The 15,770-nt window shown below is 54.1% G+C and overlaps 1 protein-coding gene across 6 annotated transcripts in view; it reads right to left on the reverse strand.

The window, feature by feature from the left end:
* Nucleotides 1-1,018: 1,018 nt before the first annotated feature.
* Nucleotides 1,019-15,770, reverse strand: part of SMARCA4 (SWI/SNF related, matrix associated, actin dependent regulator of chromatin, subfamily a, member 4) — a 72,708-nt gene continuing 57,956 nt past the window's right edge. For 4 of the 6 annotated variants that reach the window (XM_027050215.2, XM_027050213.2, XM_027050212.2 and 1 more), the window contains 5 exons: nucleotides 4,873-4,981; nucleotides 4,296-4,397; nucleotides 3,209-3,341; nucleotides 2,927-3,069; nucleotides 1,019-1,533 (listed from right to left, as the gene is read on the reverse strand). In XM_027050215.2, coding sequence (XP_026906016.1) covers nucleotides 1,501-1,533; nucleotides 2,927-3,069; nucleotides 3,209-3,341; nucleotides 4,296-4,397; nucleotides 4,873-4,981 — 520 coding nt within the window. In that variant the 3' untranslated portion in view covers nucleotides 1,019-1,500. The remainder of the gene's footprint in view (nucleotides 1,534-2,926; nucleotides 3,070-3,208; nucleotides 3,342-4,295; nucleotides 4,398-4,872; nucleotides 4,982-15,770) is intronic. The other 2 variants (XM_027050216.2, XM_027050211.2) reach the window with 1 other exon arrangement.

The following is a 15,770-nucleotide window of genomic DNA, read 5'->3' on the forward strand; positions in this document are numbered from 1 at the left end:
ACCAAAACCCAAAACTGAGCAGATACATCAGCAGCTACACGCTGTGGGGGAAACACTCTCCAGGGTTAGATCAGTTAATCACTGAACAAAGAAAGTAGAGCCGTCACCACCGAAATTCTTCATGGGGGAAGAGGGAATGACTCAGAGTTGTTACAATATATTATTTAAAACGTCCATTTTGGGGCACCTGGGTGGCTCAGTCGGTTAAGTGTCCGACTTCTGCTCGGGTCATGATCTCACCGTTGGTGGGTTTAAACCCTGCATAGGGCTCCGTGCCCACAGCTCAGAGCCTGGAGCCTGCTTCAGATTCTGTGTCTCCCTCTCTCTCTGCCCTTCCCCCGCTCACACTCTGTCTCTCAAAAACAAACATTAAAAAAATTTTAAAAACAAAAAATAAGTACAAATAAAATGTCCATTTTGAACAAAAAAAAATCGCATGACTTACACTGAGGAAAATGGTCAACAGAACGTTTCTTTGAGGGTGTCCAGATGTTGGGCTTCAAAGCAGCCATTATAAACATGTTCAAGGAACTGAAGGGAACAGTGTTTGAAGAACGAGAGGCAAATGCGATGGCAATGACTCATGAAGAGAGGATCTTAATCAAGAGACAAAAAGCATAGAAAAGAACAACGTAAGTTCTGGACTTGGGAGCCCTCTTTGATGATCTGGGCTCCCACAATGCCCTGGACTTCCCAGGTAACAGCCCGGGCCTCTGTGTGGCACCTGCCCGTTTACATGGCTGTCTTGCCGGCCCCGCCTTGGCTGCAGGCGGGGAGGGTAGGCCCTGAGCTGTCTGCTCCGGGAGCCTGAGCTGCAGATCTGATGGTATGAGGACTGCGCAAGTCCTTCTCCTCCGCCTGGGCCTCGGTGTCCTCCCTGTGGAGTGGGTCCTGTGCGATCTGGTGACGGGAGGACAGGGCCCTGGCCGAGGCGAGGTGCCTTCCCACCCCCCCACGCCCCCAAGGCATTCACCACCATGCAGGGAGCAGGGAATGAGTCCACCGGAAGGCAAGGCTGTGAGTTTTCTCATCTGTTTAATTTATTACTGTTTGACATCCAGTGACACTGACATACCCCCGCCGGGCCTGCGGACCCCGGCCCCGGCGAGTCTGACCTGTCCGATAAAATACAGTACAAGGAGTGGACGGCTACAAAAACATGCATCCACGGCTTAAACTACAGTGATTCCAAACTGCGGCCGCAACAGTACTGCCGGGAAAGGAAAGACAACCAGGTGTCGCGTGTTCCCCAATTCATAATTCTTTTTTTTTTTTTCTTGTTTTAAACAGTTAATGCTGTTACAAACGCTACTGATGCCGGGACGGGGCCAGACACAAACAGTCCTACATCTTCTCTGCCGTATAAATATGGAAGATTTTCGTTTATACAGTTTCCCCCAAGTCTGAAACTACATCTGCTGCTACCCGTTACTGCTAAGGGCTACGCCGCCTCGGCTCTGGAACCAGGGGCCCGGGGTCGAGACTCTGGAATGTTGGGACTCAGTCTTCCTCGCTGCCACTTCCTGAGCGGTCCTGGAGGGGGACAGGAGGAGAGAGCACAAGTCAGCCCTGCAGCCGAGGGCACCCGTCCCCTCCCCGGGGCCTACCTGGGCTCTAAGCACGTTCGGGAACTGAACAGACTTGACTGGGTGTGAGGCCAGGGGCGGGGCACCCTTTGGCTTCACCCCCACTGCTACGGCCAAATCTCAATGTCATTTGCTCCCAAGGACTGGCCCCTGCGCCTCCATCGACTCTTCCTCGAGATCTGGGAGGCTCGCTGGGCCTTCTCTGCTTCCTCCCACCACCGTGTGCCTATCCCTGTGCCCCCGACCTGTGGCATCAAAACCACCTTGGTTACGTAAGAGGTCTGCTCTTCTGTGTGAACGGTTTAAACAGCTTGGCAAGGGCCACAAAACGCTTTGCTGGATCCGGCTGGGCAGATGGGGAGCTTTACAGCCCAGACCCTCCTCTCCAGAAACACAGGCCAGCCCTCCATGTTCAGGACACCACCAATGTCCTCCTCATAAGGTCATCTTGTATGTCTACAGTCAGATTTACTCCGAGGTAGCAGTTTTTGCTGCTATCCTTGAAAATGGCATGAGAAAAATAGCAACGATGAAAGGGCCCTGAGGCAGTTTCACTGGGCCGAGCACCACGTAATCCTCCTGACCTCCCTGCTTTGTGAAAGTGGAAACTGAGGCTCAAAAGTGAAGTGAACATCCCAGGTCCCAGTGCAGGGAAAGGCCAAGCATCCCGGCCACAGCCAGAGGGCAAAGCATATCTGAACCCAGCGGGTGGGTCTGCCACCCCCCCCATGCCCACAAAAATGCCCACCGTGGGCTGGATGCTCCCGTAGCTTCTCCCCAATGCAGAGGGAACGCGGCACCGACATTCCACTCGCGGCAGCGCTCACGGGTCTTGTAATTTCAGATCATGGCATTTTTGTTTTTGTTTTTATCCACTACCGTTCTTGGGAGGTCATCCTACATAGGCCGGAACGGAGCCACGAGCGGAGGCCTCAGGGTGTTCCCCATAAATTACACAGGGCAAGGGCCTGCTGAAAGCCTCCGCTACCGAGGGTGCTGTGTCTGCTCAGAAAGACAGACGGGGGACAGTCTGGTGGCATCTTCAACCCCAGCGTCTCCTGACCCCGCCCCCGATACAAACCCGGCACCGCTGGCCTCAGCATGGCGGCCCCGGTGTCCTGGAGAGGCAACGCTGCCCAAGTCGCACAGACTTGGGTCTCGAGCTATGTGCCATGTACGATCCTAAGCCTCAGCCTTCCCATCTGTGGGGGGGGCTATTAGAGCACCGACCCTCCCAAGGCCGTGCCAGAGGTCTTGGATCTGGCATGGGGACGCATCTCCGAAGACCCAACTGCCACTGGCTACCTGCTCCTGCTCAGGCCGGGGCTCCAGGGGCTCACCTCCTCCTGCTCCTCTTCACTGTCATCATCGCTCACCACCGGCTTGGCCCGGGATCCGCGGCTCGGTCGCCGTCGGCCCCCCTTCAGCCTATCCTGTGCCTTCTCCTTCCGGCCGAGCTTGATCTTCACTTTGACAGAGCGGGCTGGGGGAGGGACCAGAAAGTGGGGGGGAAAAGAAAGACAGACGTGAGCTGGGGAGAGAATGGCAAGCCGAGCCGGGGGTGGCCAGGGGCTGCCTGGCTGTGACGTTGGCTTGCCACACCACCCACAGCGGGGACTCACACTCAGACTCGGAGCCTTCCTCCTCGCCCTCCTCCTCCTCCTCGCTCTCCTCGCCCTCACTGTCGTCCTCTTTTTCAATTTTCTGCCGCACACTGGTGAACACCGACTGTAGGACGATGGAATCTTCATAGATCTGGAAGGAGACGTGGGGTTTGAGTGAGCTGGGGCCACGGGCCCTGCCCTCTGGCAAGGACAGCCTGTACAGGGTAGAGTATCATCTCAGTAACCCTTTCCCAATCAGTTCCTGAGAGAACAGGAGGCTTATGAAATGGCCCCGGAGAAAAGGGTGGGTGTGTTAGTTTAGGCACGGCTACGGGTTCCTTCCTCCCTCTGAAGAATCCCAGAGAGCATTTGCTTTTCAAGTCGCTGGAAACACATGCCCCTTGTCTAAGGCAGTGTTTCCCCCAAACTTAGACGAGTGTAAAATCCCTTTTCCGGGAGGCATCTACCCTAGACACACTTAGGAACAGTTTGCTAACGTGAGGCTGTATGTGTATGTTAATCTCATTGCAGGAAAGAACGTATCTACACAATTCCTTTCAAGGGAGTCCCTAGTGAATTCAAAACAAAATTTAATGTGTACACTGGATGGCTCATAGGGTCATCCTGGATGGATGGGACTGAGTTTATTTCCTCCGATCTGCTTGTTATTCTCTTTGCACCTTTTAGTAAGGAATACATTGCCTTTTTTTTTTTTTACGTTTATTTATTTTGAGAGAGAGAGGGTGCAAGAGCAGGGGAGGGGCAGAGAGAGAGAGAGAGAGAGAGAGAGAGAGAGAGAGCGCTCATGAGCACGAGTCAAAGAAGGGCAGAGAAAGGGGGAGAAAGAGAATACCAAGCAGTCTCCATGCTGTCAGCACAGAGCCCAATGTGGGGCTCTTACTCACAAACTGTGAGATCAAGACCTGAGCCCAGATCAAAAGTCGGACGTTTAACTGACTGACCCACCCAGGCTCCCCAGGAATTTTTTTTTTTTTTTTTAAATCAGTCAATTCAAAATGGAGTGAGGGGCAGGCTGGCTTGGGGCCTAGCTGTGAAAGTGGCCAAAGCTAGGAGCGGCTGCCCTCTGCCCCAGGCGCCTCCTCACCAGGGAGCCCTCCAGGTTGAAGGTCTGAGCATTCTGGCACAGCAGCATGACGTCCTTCTCCAGGTCATTGAGGCTGCGATACTTGTGGTTGCGGATGCGCTCCTGCGGGCAGGGTTCGAGAAGCAGCCTTACCTTGGGAATCTGCCTTGTGCCCAGGGACCCTGGGGCCGGGAGTCCCTCTGCCTCACGCGGTCACGGCCCAGTCTTCCGGGTGACTCTGTTTAGACTCGGACGCTCAGGCCCACTGAACACAAGAGCTGCCTGGCCAAAGCCCAGGCCGTGGGTGATCCTGAAGGAGCCCCAAACGCTGGCTGCCCACCGACACGACCGTGGGACCCTCTCCCCCAACCTGCACTACGGGTCTCTTGAGGCCACGAGGAACCCCAAGAGCCCGTGACTGGGTCCCTGGTCAGACGGTCTGGGTTCTGCCCAGTTTGCTCCTGGTCATGTCTCACACACTCCCCGTAGCTCCCAGAGGGGGGTGCCCATGGAAGGTACCGGGTCAGACCCCCCAAACACTAATGTAGGCACATCCCTGCAGAGAAACCCCAGTTCCCACATCCCACGCCAGGGTTACCTTTATCTTCTTGAAGTCCACAGGCTTGCGGATGAGCTCGTAGTACTCGGGCAGTTCCTTGCGGGACGGCAGCTGGATGAACACCTCGCTGAGCTGACGTCCACTACTACTGCAAGGCGGGACACAGTGGGCGTCACTCACAGGCCCCGCCTGCTGGGAGAGCCCCCACTTGGCCAGCACCCATTGTTTGAGGACAAAAAGGGTGAGAGAGTCGATGCGTGCAGGAGTGATTTCCTGTGGGTTCTGATTCTGAAACATTCTCTCGAGAGGCGACCATGCACAGAGAGGCCGGGGATGCATCTGAATCCAGCCCCTGCCCTCACCCAATCCTCCCTGCCCCTGGAGGGAATGTCGCCAAATGCCGTAAAAGCCTTGGCACTCGAAAGAAGCAGAATCACAATTATAATTATGTATGATACAAACATCTGCTTATGTTGCAGTGAACTTCAGAGAATTTAGCAAAAACCCGTCCAGGGGATGCCCCCTGGAAAGACGCTAACAGAAGACAAAAGCAGTTTACTGGTGCTTGCTATTGGGAAAGCGCTGGTTTTCCACAGGGGAGCAGAGGAAAGCCGCATCCTGAGTGGCCCTGAGGCGTGGTGGGGTCTCACTCATGGTCTCCTGGGCCTCGCCTTTGGGGGAGCCATCCACTTGGCCACCAGGCTGTGCCATGCCCACGCCTGGCTCTGTCTGGGGACAGGAGCTCGGAGGGACAGCACTCCTGGGGCCTGCCTGAGGAGGGAGGGAGCAGGCACGTCAAGGACTGGCAGATGGGAGAAGTCAACTCTCAGGAGCTCAGTCTCCCCTTCTGCTCTGTCAGCCCTGGAGGACAGGGACCCTGCCTCATGGGACCCAGGGAGCCGGTGACCTGGTCGAGGCCCTGCTCTGCAGGTCCTCTCTCGTCACCTAGGCCCCCACACACGCTGGCTGTGGTTTCATCTGGGTCCCACCGCCCAAGTGTCTGGCCCCTGGCCTGGGCTCCTTTCCGACTGCTTAGCAACTTGGCTTTTTCAAAGTCACCTCTGTGAGATGGATGACCGGGTCTCAGTGCTGCCGGCAGGCTGAGGCCCTTTGGCTCCTGGCAACTGTGGCCTCCTCATGAGCACTTCCTCTCTTCTTTTCAAGAGAGTTCTAGAAGGACAGAGCAGCCCACCCTCTCCAGCCTGCTGTCTGCACATACTGAACGCACCCCGTTCTCCTTTTTGTTTACTATTCTGGAAGTCGGTAGTACCAGCACGATTGCGTTTTGGGTTTTGCTGCTGGATGCTCCCCACGTCACAACTGCGTTGAGCAGTGGCTTTGTTTGGGGTGCCTGGGGGACTCCGTTGGTTGGACGTCCGACTTCAGCTCAGGTCATGATCTCGCGGTCTGTGAGTTTGAGCCCCGCGTCGGGCTCTGTGCTGACAACTCAGAACCTGAAGCCTGCTTCAGACTCTGTGCCTCCTTCTCTCTGCCCCTCCCCCGCCCACACTCTGGCTCTCCGGCTCAAAAATAAATCTAACGTTAAAAAAAAAAGAAAAGCAGCAGCTTTGCCAAGACAGCCTCCCTGAGGCTGGGATTCTGGAAGCTTTTTGCCCATTTGGGGTTCCTGTGCCTCATGAGTGCCCTGGCCCGCCTCCCGCGGCTGAGGTCTCCCGAGGTGCAGGCCCGACAGGAGCTGGAATCCAGTCCCTGCACCTTTTGTACTCTAGACACGGGACTTTTGGTCCTTGCTCTGGGCTGGGCACTTGACATACGCGTTCTCCCCAAACTGTTATTCCAACTGCTGCAACGAGCACGTGGAGGTGGGAGGTTCGGCAAGCCGTGCCCAGACGCAGCCCGCCTCGGGCCTCCGCCTTCCAGCCCGTCCTTCAGGTTGTGCCAAGCGGGGGTGCCTGCGCTCAGCGTGTGCCAGCCTCCCCCTTCCTTCCAGACTGAGCGTTTAGCCACGTCCTGCCCCATACTGGGTCCAGCGGGTCACAGATAGAGGAGGGCAAGCCACCCGCGGGCCGTCGTTCCCAGGCCGTGGGCCCCTGCCTGGAGTCGCAGGCTTCCCCTCTCCTGGAAATGGCCGGGGGTGGTTTGGCCACAGAGAACGGGAGCTTGTTCGCATCAACTCCAAAAACGCCAGGAGGTATCAGGAGGCCCTGGGCGCTCTCCTTGGGCCAGACAGACCTGAGCCGCAGCCCACCGCCCACCAACCTGCACGCATCCCGTGATCTCCCCCGTAACCTAAGAGCTCCTCCTCCTCCTCATGCTGACAGAACGGTCAGACACACTAACGGCATTTCTCTCGCACAAGGGACTCCCTTCCTCAGTGAGACAGACTGAGGTTTTCTCCATTTCACTTTTTAGAGACGCCAGTTGACCCGCAAGATTCACTCTGCAGCGCGCTACTGGGTGTGGAGAGTGTGCCGCACGGGGCGTGAGGGCTGGGCTCCGTCGGCCACACGTGCTCACTGGTGGCATCCAGGATGGTGGCTGAGCCTTGGCACGCGCGTGGCCCCCGAAGGAGCTCACGAAGCAGGACTCTAGCGCTGGAATACAGTGCAAAAAAGTTTTGTAATAAAACCCTCTCTCCTCCGCAGGGCTAAGAAATTGCTGGAGAAAGGAAAGGACAGCGAGCAACGGGGCCGTCTCACAAACCTCTAGAATAATGACGTCACTGAGGATAAAGGTCCGCTTGGCCACCCTGCCTAACGTTTCTCTGGTGCAGTGAGCTCTGAGTGCGGATGGCCTGGGATTGGGAGCATGTGACAGAGGGACAGAGCACCAGGACGACGGGGGACTTTTAAAGCCACCCTCTCTCGAATAGCAAAGACCTTTTGGAAATCCACAAAGCCCCGAGATGTCATTTTTTATCCTCAGGAGTCCTCTGGAGACCCCTGCCCTGCCACCATGACTGCGGCGGCAGGCTTGGGGCCAAGAGCCTTCCTCACGTCTGCATTAGAGGTAGACAAGTCACAGCTGCCTACCTCCCCGAGCATAAAACCCAAAGTCCTTCTGGTGGCAGCTTGTCCCTCCAGTGTGGGCTGTCCGTGGCCTCTAACATCGGCGTCTTTCTCTCCACCTCCTCAGAATCATCAAAGCCACCGCTCCCAGGGAGACCCAGCTGCAGCCCTCAGTTCTCTGACCCGCACCCAGGTCCCCTCACATAGTGTAATAAAAAAAGAACGACGGAGGGGCGCCTGGGTGGCTCAGTCGTTTAAGCATCCGACTCTGATTTCAGCTTGGGTCATGATCTCGCAGTTCGTGGGTTCGAATCCTGCATGGGGCTCTGTGCTGGCAGCGTGGAGCCTGCTTGGATTCTCTCTCTCCACCCCTCCCCCACTCTCCCTCCCAAAATAAATAAACTTAAAAAAAAAAAGGGGGGGGGGCGCCTGGGAGGCGCAGTCGGTTAAGTGTCTGACTTCAGCCAGGTCACGATCTCGTGGTCTGTGAGTTCGAGCCCCGTGTCAGGCTCTGGGCTGATGGCTCAGAGCCTGGAGCCTGTTTCCGATTCTGTGTCTCCCTCTCTCTCTGCCCCTCCCCCGTTCATGCTCTGTCTCTCTCTGTCCCCAAAAAAATAAATGTTGAAAAAAAAAAAAAAAAAAAGAAGGAAAAGAATGATGGAGACATAAGACAGAGGCACAGATCTTCAGGTGTGCCAGGATGCCAGACCCTTGGGACCTGGGTGGGCTTGACCTCTTCTTGAACTTGCTGTTACGGGATCACGCATGGTAAGCTCCCAGTTCTGGCCGCCTCCCTCATCGCTGTCAGATTTGTCCCTCTGGCACGTGCCACACGGTCTGCCTGTCTATGTGCTGCTGGCCGGGACCTGGGCGGTGGCGGTTCCGGGTATCATGAAGCAGGTGGCTGCAGACACTCACGCCTGAGTGTCTGCCTTGCACTTCTTTGGGGAATACGCCTGGAGCCTGACAGCAGGGTAGGGGGCGTTCAGCTTCAGCAGATACGGGTGGGGGGACGGGACCCCCGCTCCCTTTTTCGGCAGCAGATGGGCTGTTCTCATCCTGTCTGCTGCGCTCACGGTCAGCCCTCCTCGGCGTGGCTCTTCTACAACCCGGCTGTGAACCGGTATCTCCCTGTGGTTTTAACTCACGGTCCCTTGACGGGCAGTGAGGCCGGGCACCCTTTCACGGGGGGAATGGCCACCGGCAACCTTTCTCCGGCACTGCCTGTTCACGTCTTTCTCCTCCCCCAGAGCGGCCTTTGCTGGACAGGTTCACCGCAAACACCTTTCCCAGTCTGTGGCGTGTCTTCTTATTCTCTTGATGGTGTCTTTTGGTGAATGGACCTAACTTTCAATCAAATTCCGACTTACCAATACTTCCTTTTGCACTTGGTGTTTCTCTTGCCCTGTCACACAGGTATTGCGTCTTCTTCGAGAAACGCTGACAATTCAATGTTTTTCTTTCTTTCCTTCTTTTTTTTTTTTTTTAAAGTTTATTTATTTTGAGAGAGACAGAGAGATTGAGCAGGGGAGGGGCAGAGAGAGGGGGAGAGAGAGAATCCCAAGCAGGCTCTGCACTGTCAACACAGAGCCCGATGTGTGGCTCGAACTCAGAACTGCAAGATCATGACCTGAGCCGAACCAAGAGTCTGACGCTTAACCGACTGAGCCGCCCAGGCGCGCCGGACAATTCAACCCTTTTACAGAATTAGAGATGAAGCCAGTCACCCGGAGCAGTGGTCATTCCACCCTACCAGATCCTGTGTGTCTGTGTCCTCACTGAACTAGAACACGGGCCATGAGGGCAGTGACCTCGCCGTTTTATTTGCTGCTCTATCTCTGGCACCTGGAACGGAGCCTGGTACACAGCAGGAACTCAATGTTAGCCGAATGAAAGAAACAGACTGGGGTGAAAGCCTCAGGGCCAAGGAGCAGGGTTCAAACTCGGCTATGACGAAGGTCAGCTCGGAATAAGAGTGTTTCGTCACCCCAACACCGCACGGTCATCTATATACCGCCCTGTTCCGGAAAAGACTGGCACCAACTACCGGGAACCCCACTGCCCCCCAAAAGGATAGAACCGCGACCTCTCTGCATCAAAGACATCATCCATCCATATCCCTAACAGACTGAAACACCAGAGAGGCTTTGAGAGCTGGTGGCAGGCAGGGCTTGGGCACACACCCCCCCCGGACTAAGTCGGGGACTTCTCCCACCCTTTCCCATACGCTGCTCGAAATCATGGGTCAGCAAACTTTTTCTGCAACCCACCCACTGGGTATAAGTCTTTTAGGTTTTGTGGGCCATGCCGTCTCTGTCACAACTACTCAGTTCCTGCCACTGTCGCATGAAAGTGGCCACAGACAACACACAGAACAGTGAGCTTTGGCTGTGTTCCACCACTTCTGTTATGAACAATGAAATCTGAATTTCATAGAATTATATGTCGTGGAATAATATTCTTTTTTGAAATTTCCCAAATCATCTAAAAATAGCATTCCTAATTCACAGGTGATACACATACAGCTGGTGGGCCAGACTTCACAAGGAATCAACCAAAGGTGGTACCCAAGGTAGATCCTTCTAGTCCCGTATAGAAGTGGTCCTGATCTGCCAGGAAGTACTCCCTCTCTGTCCCTCAGCCCTGCTTGCCTTCCCAGAGTCGAGTTCAGACCATTTTCCGACATCTTTAAGCCCTGGGACCATGTTCTCCTTGGACCCTCCATCAGTTAACCGAGCCTACAAGATCCTGGATAAGAGGAGCTCAGGTGTTCAAAACTGATTTAGCTGCAGGGGCATCTGGGTGACTGTTGTTTGAGCATCCGACTCTTGCTTCTGGCTCAGGCCATGGTCTCCCAGTTCATGAGTTCGAGCCCCACGTTGGGCTCTGCACAGACAGCTCGGGGACTGCTTGGGATTCTCTCTCTCTCTGCCCCTTCCCAGCTCGTGAGTGTTCTTTCTCTCACAATATATATACCTTAAAAAGTTTTTTTTTAATTAAAAAAAAATCAGAACTGATTTATAGCTGTTGACAATTCATGGGTATTCTGAATTGTAGACAATTCAGAAGGTATTCCACAGGGATGCCTGGGTGACTCAGTCGGTTAAACGTCTGACTTTTGGTTTTGGCTCAGGTCGTATCTCACGGTTCTTCAGACTGAGCCCCATATTGGGCTCTGTGTTGAGCCTGCATGGGGTGGAGAAGCCTGCATGGAATTCGATCTCTCTTTCAAAATAAATAAATAAACATTAAGAGAAAAAAAGGTATTCCATAAACAAAATTTGAAAGTGGAATGATTTGAACGTATTCACTTCCCTGATCAGTAGAGTCGCTTTCTAGGTTCAGTCTGTTGCCACACTACAAAGATTTATGAACAGCCTCCACCTGCCACGTGTACCCCCCGAAAGGGTAATCTCAGCGTTGGGTCTTAGGGCCGCGTGGCACACAAGTGATTCTGATTCCAGCACCAACGAAAGGAAATGATGTTCAGCAACGAGTCCACTGAGAACAATGGTCTACAGGCCATCGGTCCTGTGCCCTCCGCACTCTCCCAGTAGCCAGAACCGGGGGAAGCTTTATTTCAGGGTGCACGTGCCAAGGCCAAGACTGGCTGTAGGTTATGATGCTGATTAAGTGTCTGATGAGCTCACAGTTTCAAATGAGCCAACGACATACCTGGGGGCACACGTCTCAATATAGTTCGATGAAACCTGTATCTCATGTTTTTAATTTTTTTTTTTTTTTAACACTTACTCATTTTTAAGAGACAGGGAGAGACAGAGCGCAAGCAGGGGAGGACATAGAATGGGCTCCAGGCTCTGAGCTGTCTGCAAGGAGCTGGACGCGGGGCTCAGACTCATAAACCGCGAGACTGTGACCTGAGCTGAAGTCAGCTGCTTAACCGACTGAGCCACCCAGGCTCCCCAAGACCATTTCTTTATTATTTTCCCTGCATAGAGAAGGAGCACATTGCTGAAATGCATGAGCACTTTAGAAGGATCTCACACAGGCCCCACATCAGGCTCCATACTGACAGTGTGGAGCCTTCCTGGGATTCTCCCTCGCTCCCTCTCTCTGTTCTTCCTCAGCTTGCTCTGATAAACTTAAAAAAAAAAAAAAAAAAAGAAAAAAAAAAAAGAAAGAAGGATGTGACACGGGATTCTGAGGGAAGCAGAGGGTGGGACTGGTTCACCCTGATCTACTTATTTCTGGAGTCCAGCGTACCTGTCCTTTTTTGAGCTTATACGTAATTCGTTTTTTTTTTTTTTAAATATTTTAACGTTTATTTGTGCCGAGAGAGAGTGGTGTGTGCGCACGTGGGGGAGGGGCGGGGAGGGAGAGAGAGGATCCCAAGCAGGCTCCACACTGTCAGAGTGGAGCCTGACGTGGGGCTCGATCCCACAAACTAAGATCATGACCTGAGCCAATACGAAGAGTCAGACGCTTAACCAACTGAGCCACCCAGGCGCCTCTCTACTTTTTTTTTTTTTAAGTTTATTTTCAGAGAGAGAGAGAGAGACAGATGTATGCGTGCGCACACGTGAGCCACGCAGGGACAGAGATAGAGAGAGAGAGAATTCCGAGCAGACTCCGTGCTCAGCACAGAGTCTGACTTGGGGCTTGATCTCACTGTTGAGAGATCATGGCCTGAGCTGACATCAAGAGTCAGACGTTTAACCGATTGAGCCACCCAGGCGCCCCTGTAATTCTAGTTTTAAGACCCTTCTAAGACAGCTGCGCTGTTGTCTTTTCTTTGGTGTGCTCCATTTCTGACCACTCACTAGCAGGGAGTGAAGCCTCAGATGGAATCGGCAGGATGACAAATGGGGCAGGTACAACTGCACGGGGCAGACTCAGCACAACGCGGCAAGGCTGCCTGGGCTAATCCTCCCGTGGCTTAGAGCCCCCACTGGGCCTGCAGCCTGGCCTGGGCCTCCCTCCACTCAGCCTGGCCGGGGCCCTGAGGATGGGGATCAGTACTTTTCGGAAGACATCTCACCTCAGCGTTTCTCACGACAGGCTCTGGGCTGGGAGCCAGATAGAAGTGCTGACCCCAGACGTGGACCCATGGGCAGAGGGCTGGCTTCTCCTGGAGCACACCCATTCTGAGCTTGGACTCCAGACAAAGGGCTGTCTGCTACCCTCTCTTCTGCCACAAGGGGACTATCCTGAGTGGCTTGCTGCCACCTGCAGTTACCTCTCCTGGGGGGACACTTCGGGGGGGGGGGGGGACAACCTTCCCTGGGGCTTGTTACACTGCCCGTTTTTCTTGCAAATCAAAGGTACAAACCTTTCAACTCCGAAAGCCATCTTCTCTTTGATTCTAATCAGGGAGGTGCAGGGCTCCTGCGAGGGCACGGGGAACGTGACTGCAGGTTTTGGGCAGTGGCTGCCAGGCCCAGGCTGAGGCTGCTGCCCCGGCTCTGGCCGGGGCCCTTCACCATTGACATGGATCCGGGGCTGGTCTACGGGCAGCATGCCTGGCCCGCGACGTCTCACTCGGGGTCTCTATAATCCCATTGAGGGGATTCTCCTTCTGTGCTGCGGACTCGGAAATGGAGACGTGGACATGGAGGAGGAACCCAGATCTCTGTGACCTTCAAGCCCTCTGGCCCGTTTAGGGTTGCTGCCTCTTGGCAGGGTAGAGGAGGAAGGGGTCCCAGAGGGGCTGCTCAGCGGGGTTCGGCCATGGGAGGTTCAGCCGGGGGAGCCTCTACACATGCACCATCTTTCTGAGCCATCGTGAGTAACTTGCAAGGATCTCCTAAGAACAAAGATGTTCTCTTCTGTGACATCAGTACGGTCAAGTTCAGGAAACCTGGCGCTGACACCTCCACTGCTCGGCGTGTGATCTTTACAGCAGCTGTGACTCTGCCCTATCGCTGGTAAAGGTCAAGCTCAAAACCCCCGTGGGGAGCACAGGTTCTATGGAGGGTCCTCTGGAGCCTGCCTACTTAAATGGCTCCTTCCAGCAGATGCAGTTGTCTAAAACCTCCCCCGAGGCACCAAGCACACACTCCAGAGCACACACCTGCTGACCGGCATTTGGAGACAGTGCCCAGATACCGTGGCTCGCTTCTGCTGATGCTCTCTGAAGGATTAAGGGATGGAGACATCAACTGGCAGCACACAGAGCCCCACGACAAGGTCCCAACCTGACCGGGAACCTGTGCCTAACTCATCTGTTCTTATTTGATCTTATTTTTTGCAAACATCTTTTAATGTTTTTATTATTTCTGAGAGAAAGAGAGAGCGTGACTGGGGAGGGGGGCAGAAAGAGAGAGAGACACAGAATCTGAAGGAGGCTCCAGACTCTGAACTGTCAGCACGGAGCCTGATGAGGGGCTCAAACTCGTAAAACCGCGAGATCATGACCTGAGCCGAAGTCGAACGCTCAACAAACTGAGCCACCCAGGTGCCCCTGCATGTTTGGATTTTAGAGCGAAAACCCCTACCTCCAACTTTCTTTCTTTCTTTCTTTTTTTAACATTTGTTTATTTTTGAGAGAGACAGCACAGGTGAGGAGGTAGAGAGAGACGGGATAGAGGATCTGAAGCAGGTCCTGTGCTGACAGCAGTGAGCCTGACTCGGGGCTCAAACTCACAAACCATGAGATCATGACCTGAGCTGAAGTTGGACGCTCAACAGACTGAGCCACGCGGGTGCCCCTCCAACTTACTTTCTTAATTCTGGTTCCAATTCTGGCTGTTAATTACAGGGTTCCCTGATGTAGTTTGAGATTTCCAAGCACCAAGGAGAAGGGACCCTGTGGGGTCCTGAACATGGGAGTGGCCCATTATAGCTCCCTTGCCTTCCTTGGCTTCCTCTGGACATAGGATGCCCATGCCCTTGGCCTCAGGACCCCTGCGTATGCTGTCCCCTGTCCCCTTTGCCTAGGACACTCTTTTCTTCCTCTTCCCCCGGAAGAGGTGCAGGCCCCTATGTATCTTCAGGCTCTGCTTCTGTGGCACACCTCTTCAGGCCACACCGGACACAGGGGCCTTGGGAGGGATGGGTGTGGCAGCCCCAGTGGGAACAGGTGCAAAGGGACCGAAAGTTTCTCGATCAGGAGGTCACCTTTGGTAGATGAGGGCAGAAGCACAAAGGTAATGTCAAATGTGATTACACTGGTGTTTAAATACACCTGGGGGAGATCTCGAAGTACGTAATCAAAAGCAACATCTGGAGTGACGCCAACGAACAGAAGGGCGACCCTGCTCACACACAGCAGCAGAGGTGCAGAGGAACCGCTGCCGTGACATGGCTGCGTGGAGACGCGGCCCCGGCTCCCACAGGCGCTGGTGGGGAAACCGCAGCACCAGGGCCTCCTGCCCGCCGAGGCAGACTCGAGACACGGCAAACCCAAAGGCTGACAACGTCCTGTAATTATTCTTTGGTGTCCGGGAGGAACCAAGCTGTTAACGATTCGTTCTGTCCTCAGGCTTCACGTTTAACTCAAGTATAGAATTTAGCTAATTAAAAAGTTCTGGAAAGTAAAAAAAATAAATAAATAAATAAAAAATAATTTTTAACACAAATCTTTCATGGTCCCTTCTGGAAAGGAGTTATGTTGGCAGTCTGAGACAAGAAAGCGTGTGTTAGGCTACTTCCAAATTTATTCCATTCTCGTTCTCTTTGGTGTGGCACAGTAGCTGGTCCCTCAGAACCTTCCAGGTGCCTAACAAGCATGCCCTAAGAATTTCACCTGGTCCGAAGAGAGGCCTGGTTTTTGCACTAGGCTCCTGGGAGGTGAACTCTCAGCCCCTGAAATGTCCTGCCTGATGGGCTGCCTTTGTTTACCTGGGGTCCTCGGGCCCAGAGAGTCTAAGAATGCAATTTAGGGTAGTGGCGATGGGTCGTGTGGTGTCAGCTCAAACCACAGGGGGCCTAGAGCCTGAGGCCAGTCACATGGGTGGTTAGTCGTGTCTCTGTGAACAAGTTCCAATAAAAACTCTAGACGTTAAGGGT

This window comes from Acinonyx jubatus, chromosome A2 (genome assembly GCF_027475565.1).
Source record: "Acinonyx jubatus isolate Ajub_Pintada_27869175 chromosome A2, VMU_Ajub_asm_v1.0, whole genome shotgun sequence".
NCBI classification, from domain to species: Eukaryota; Metazoa; Chordata; class Mammalia; order Carnivora; family Felidae; genus Acinonyx; species Acinonyx jubatus.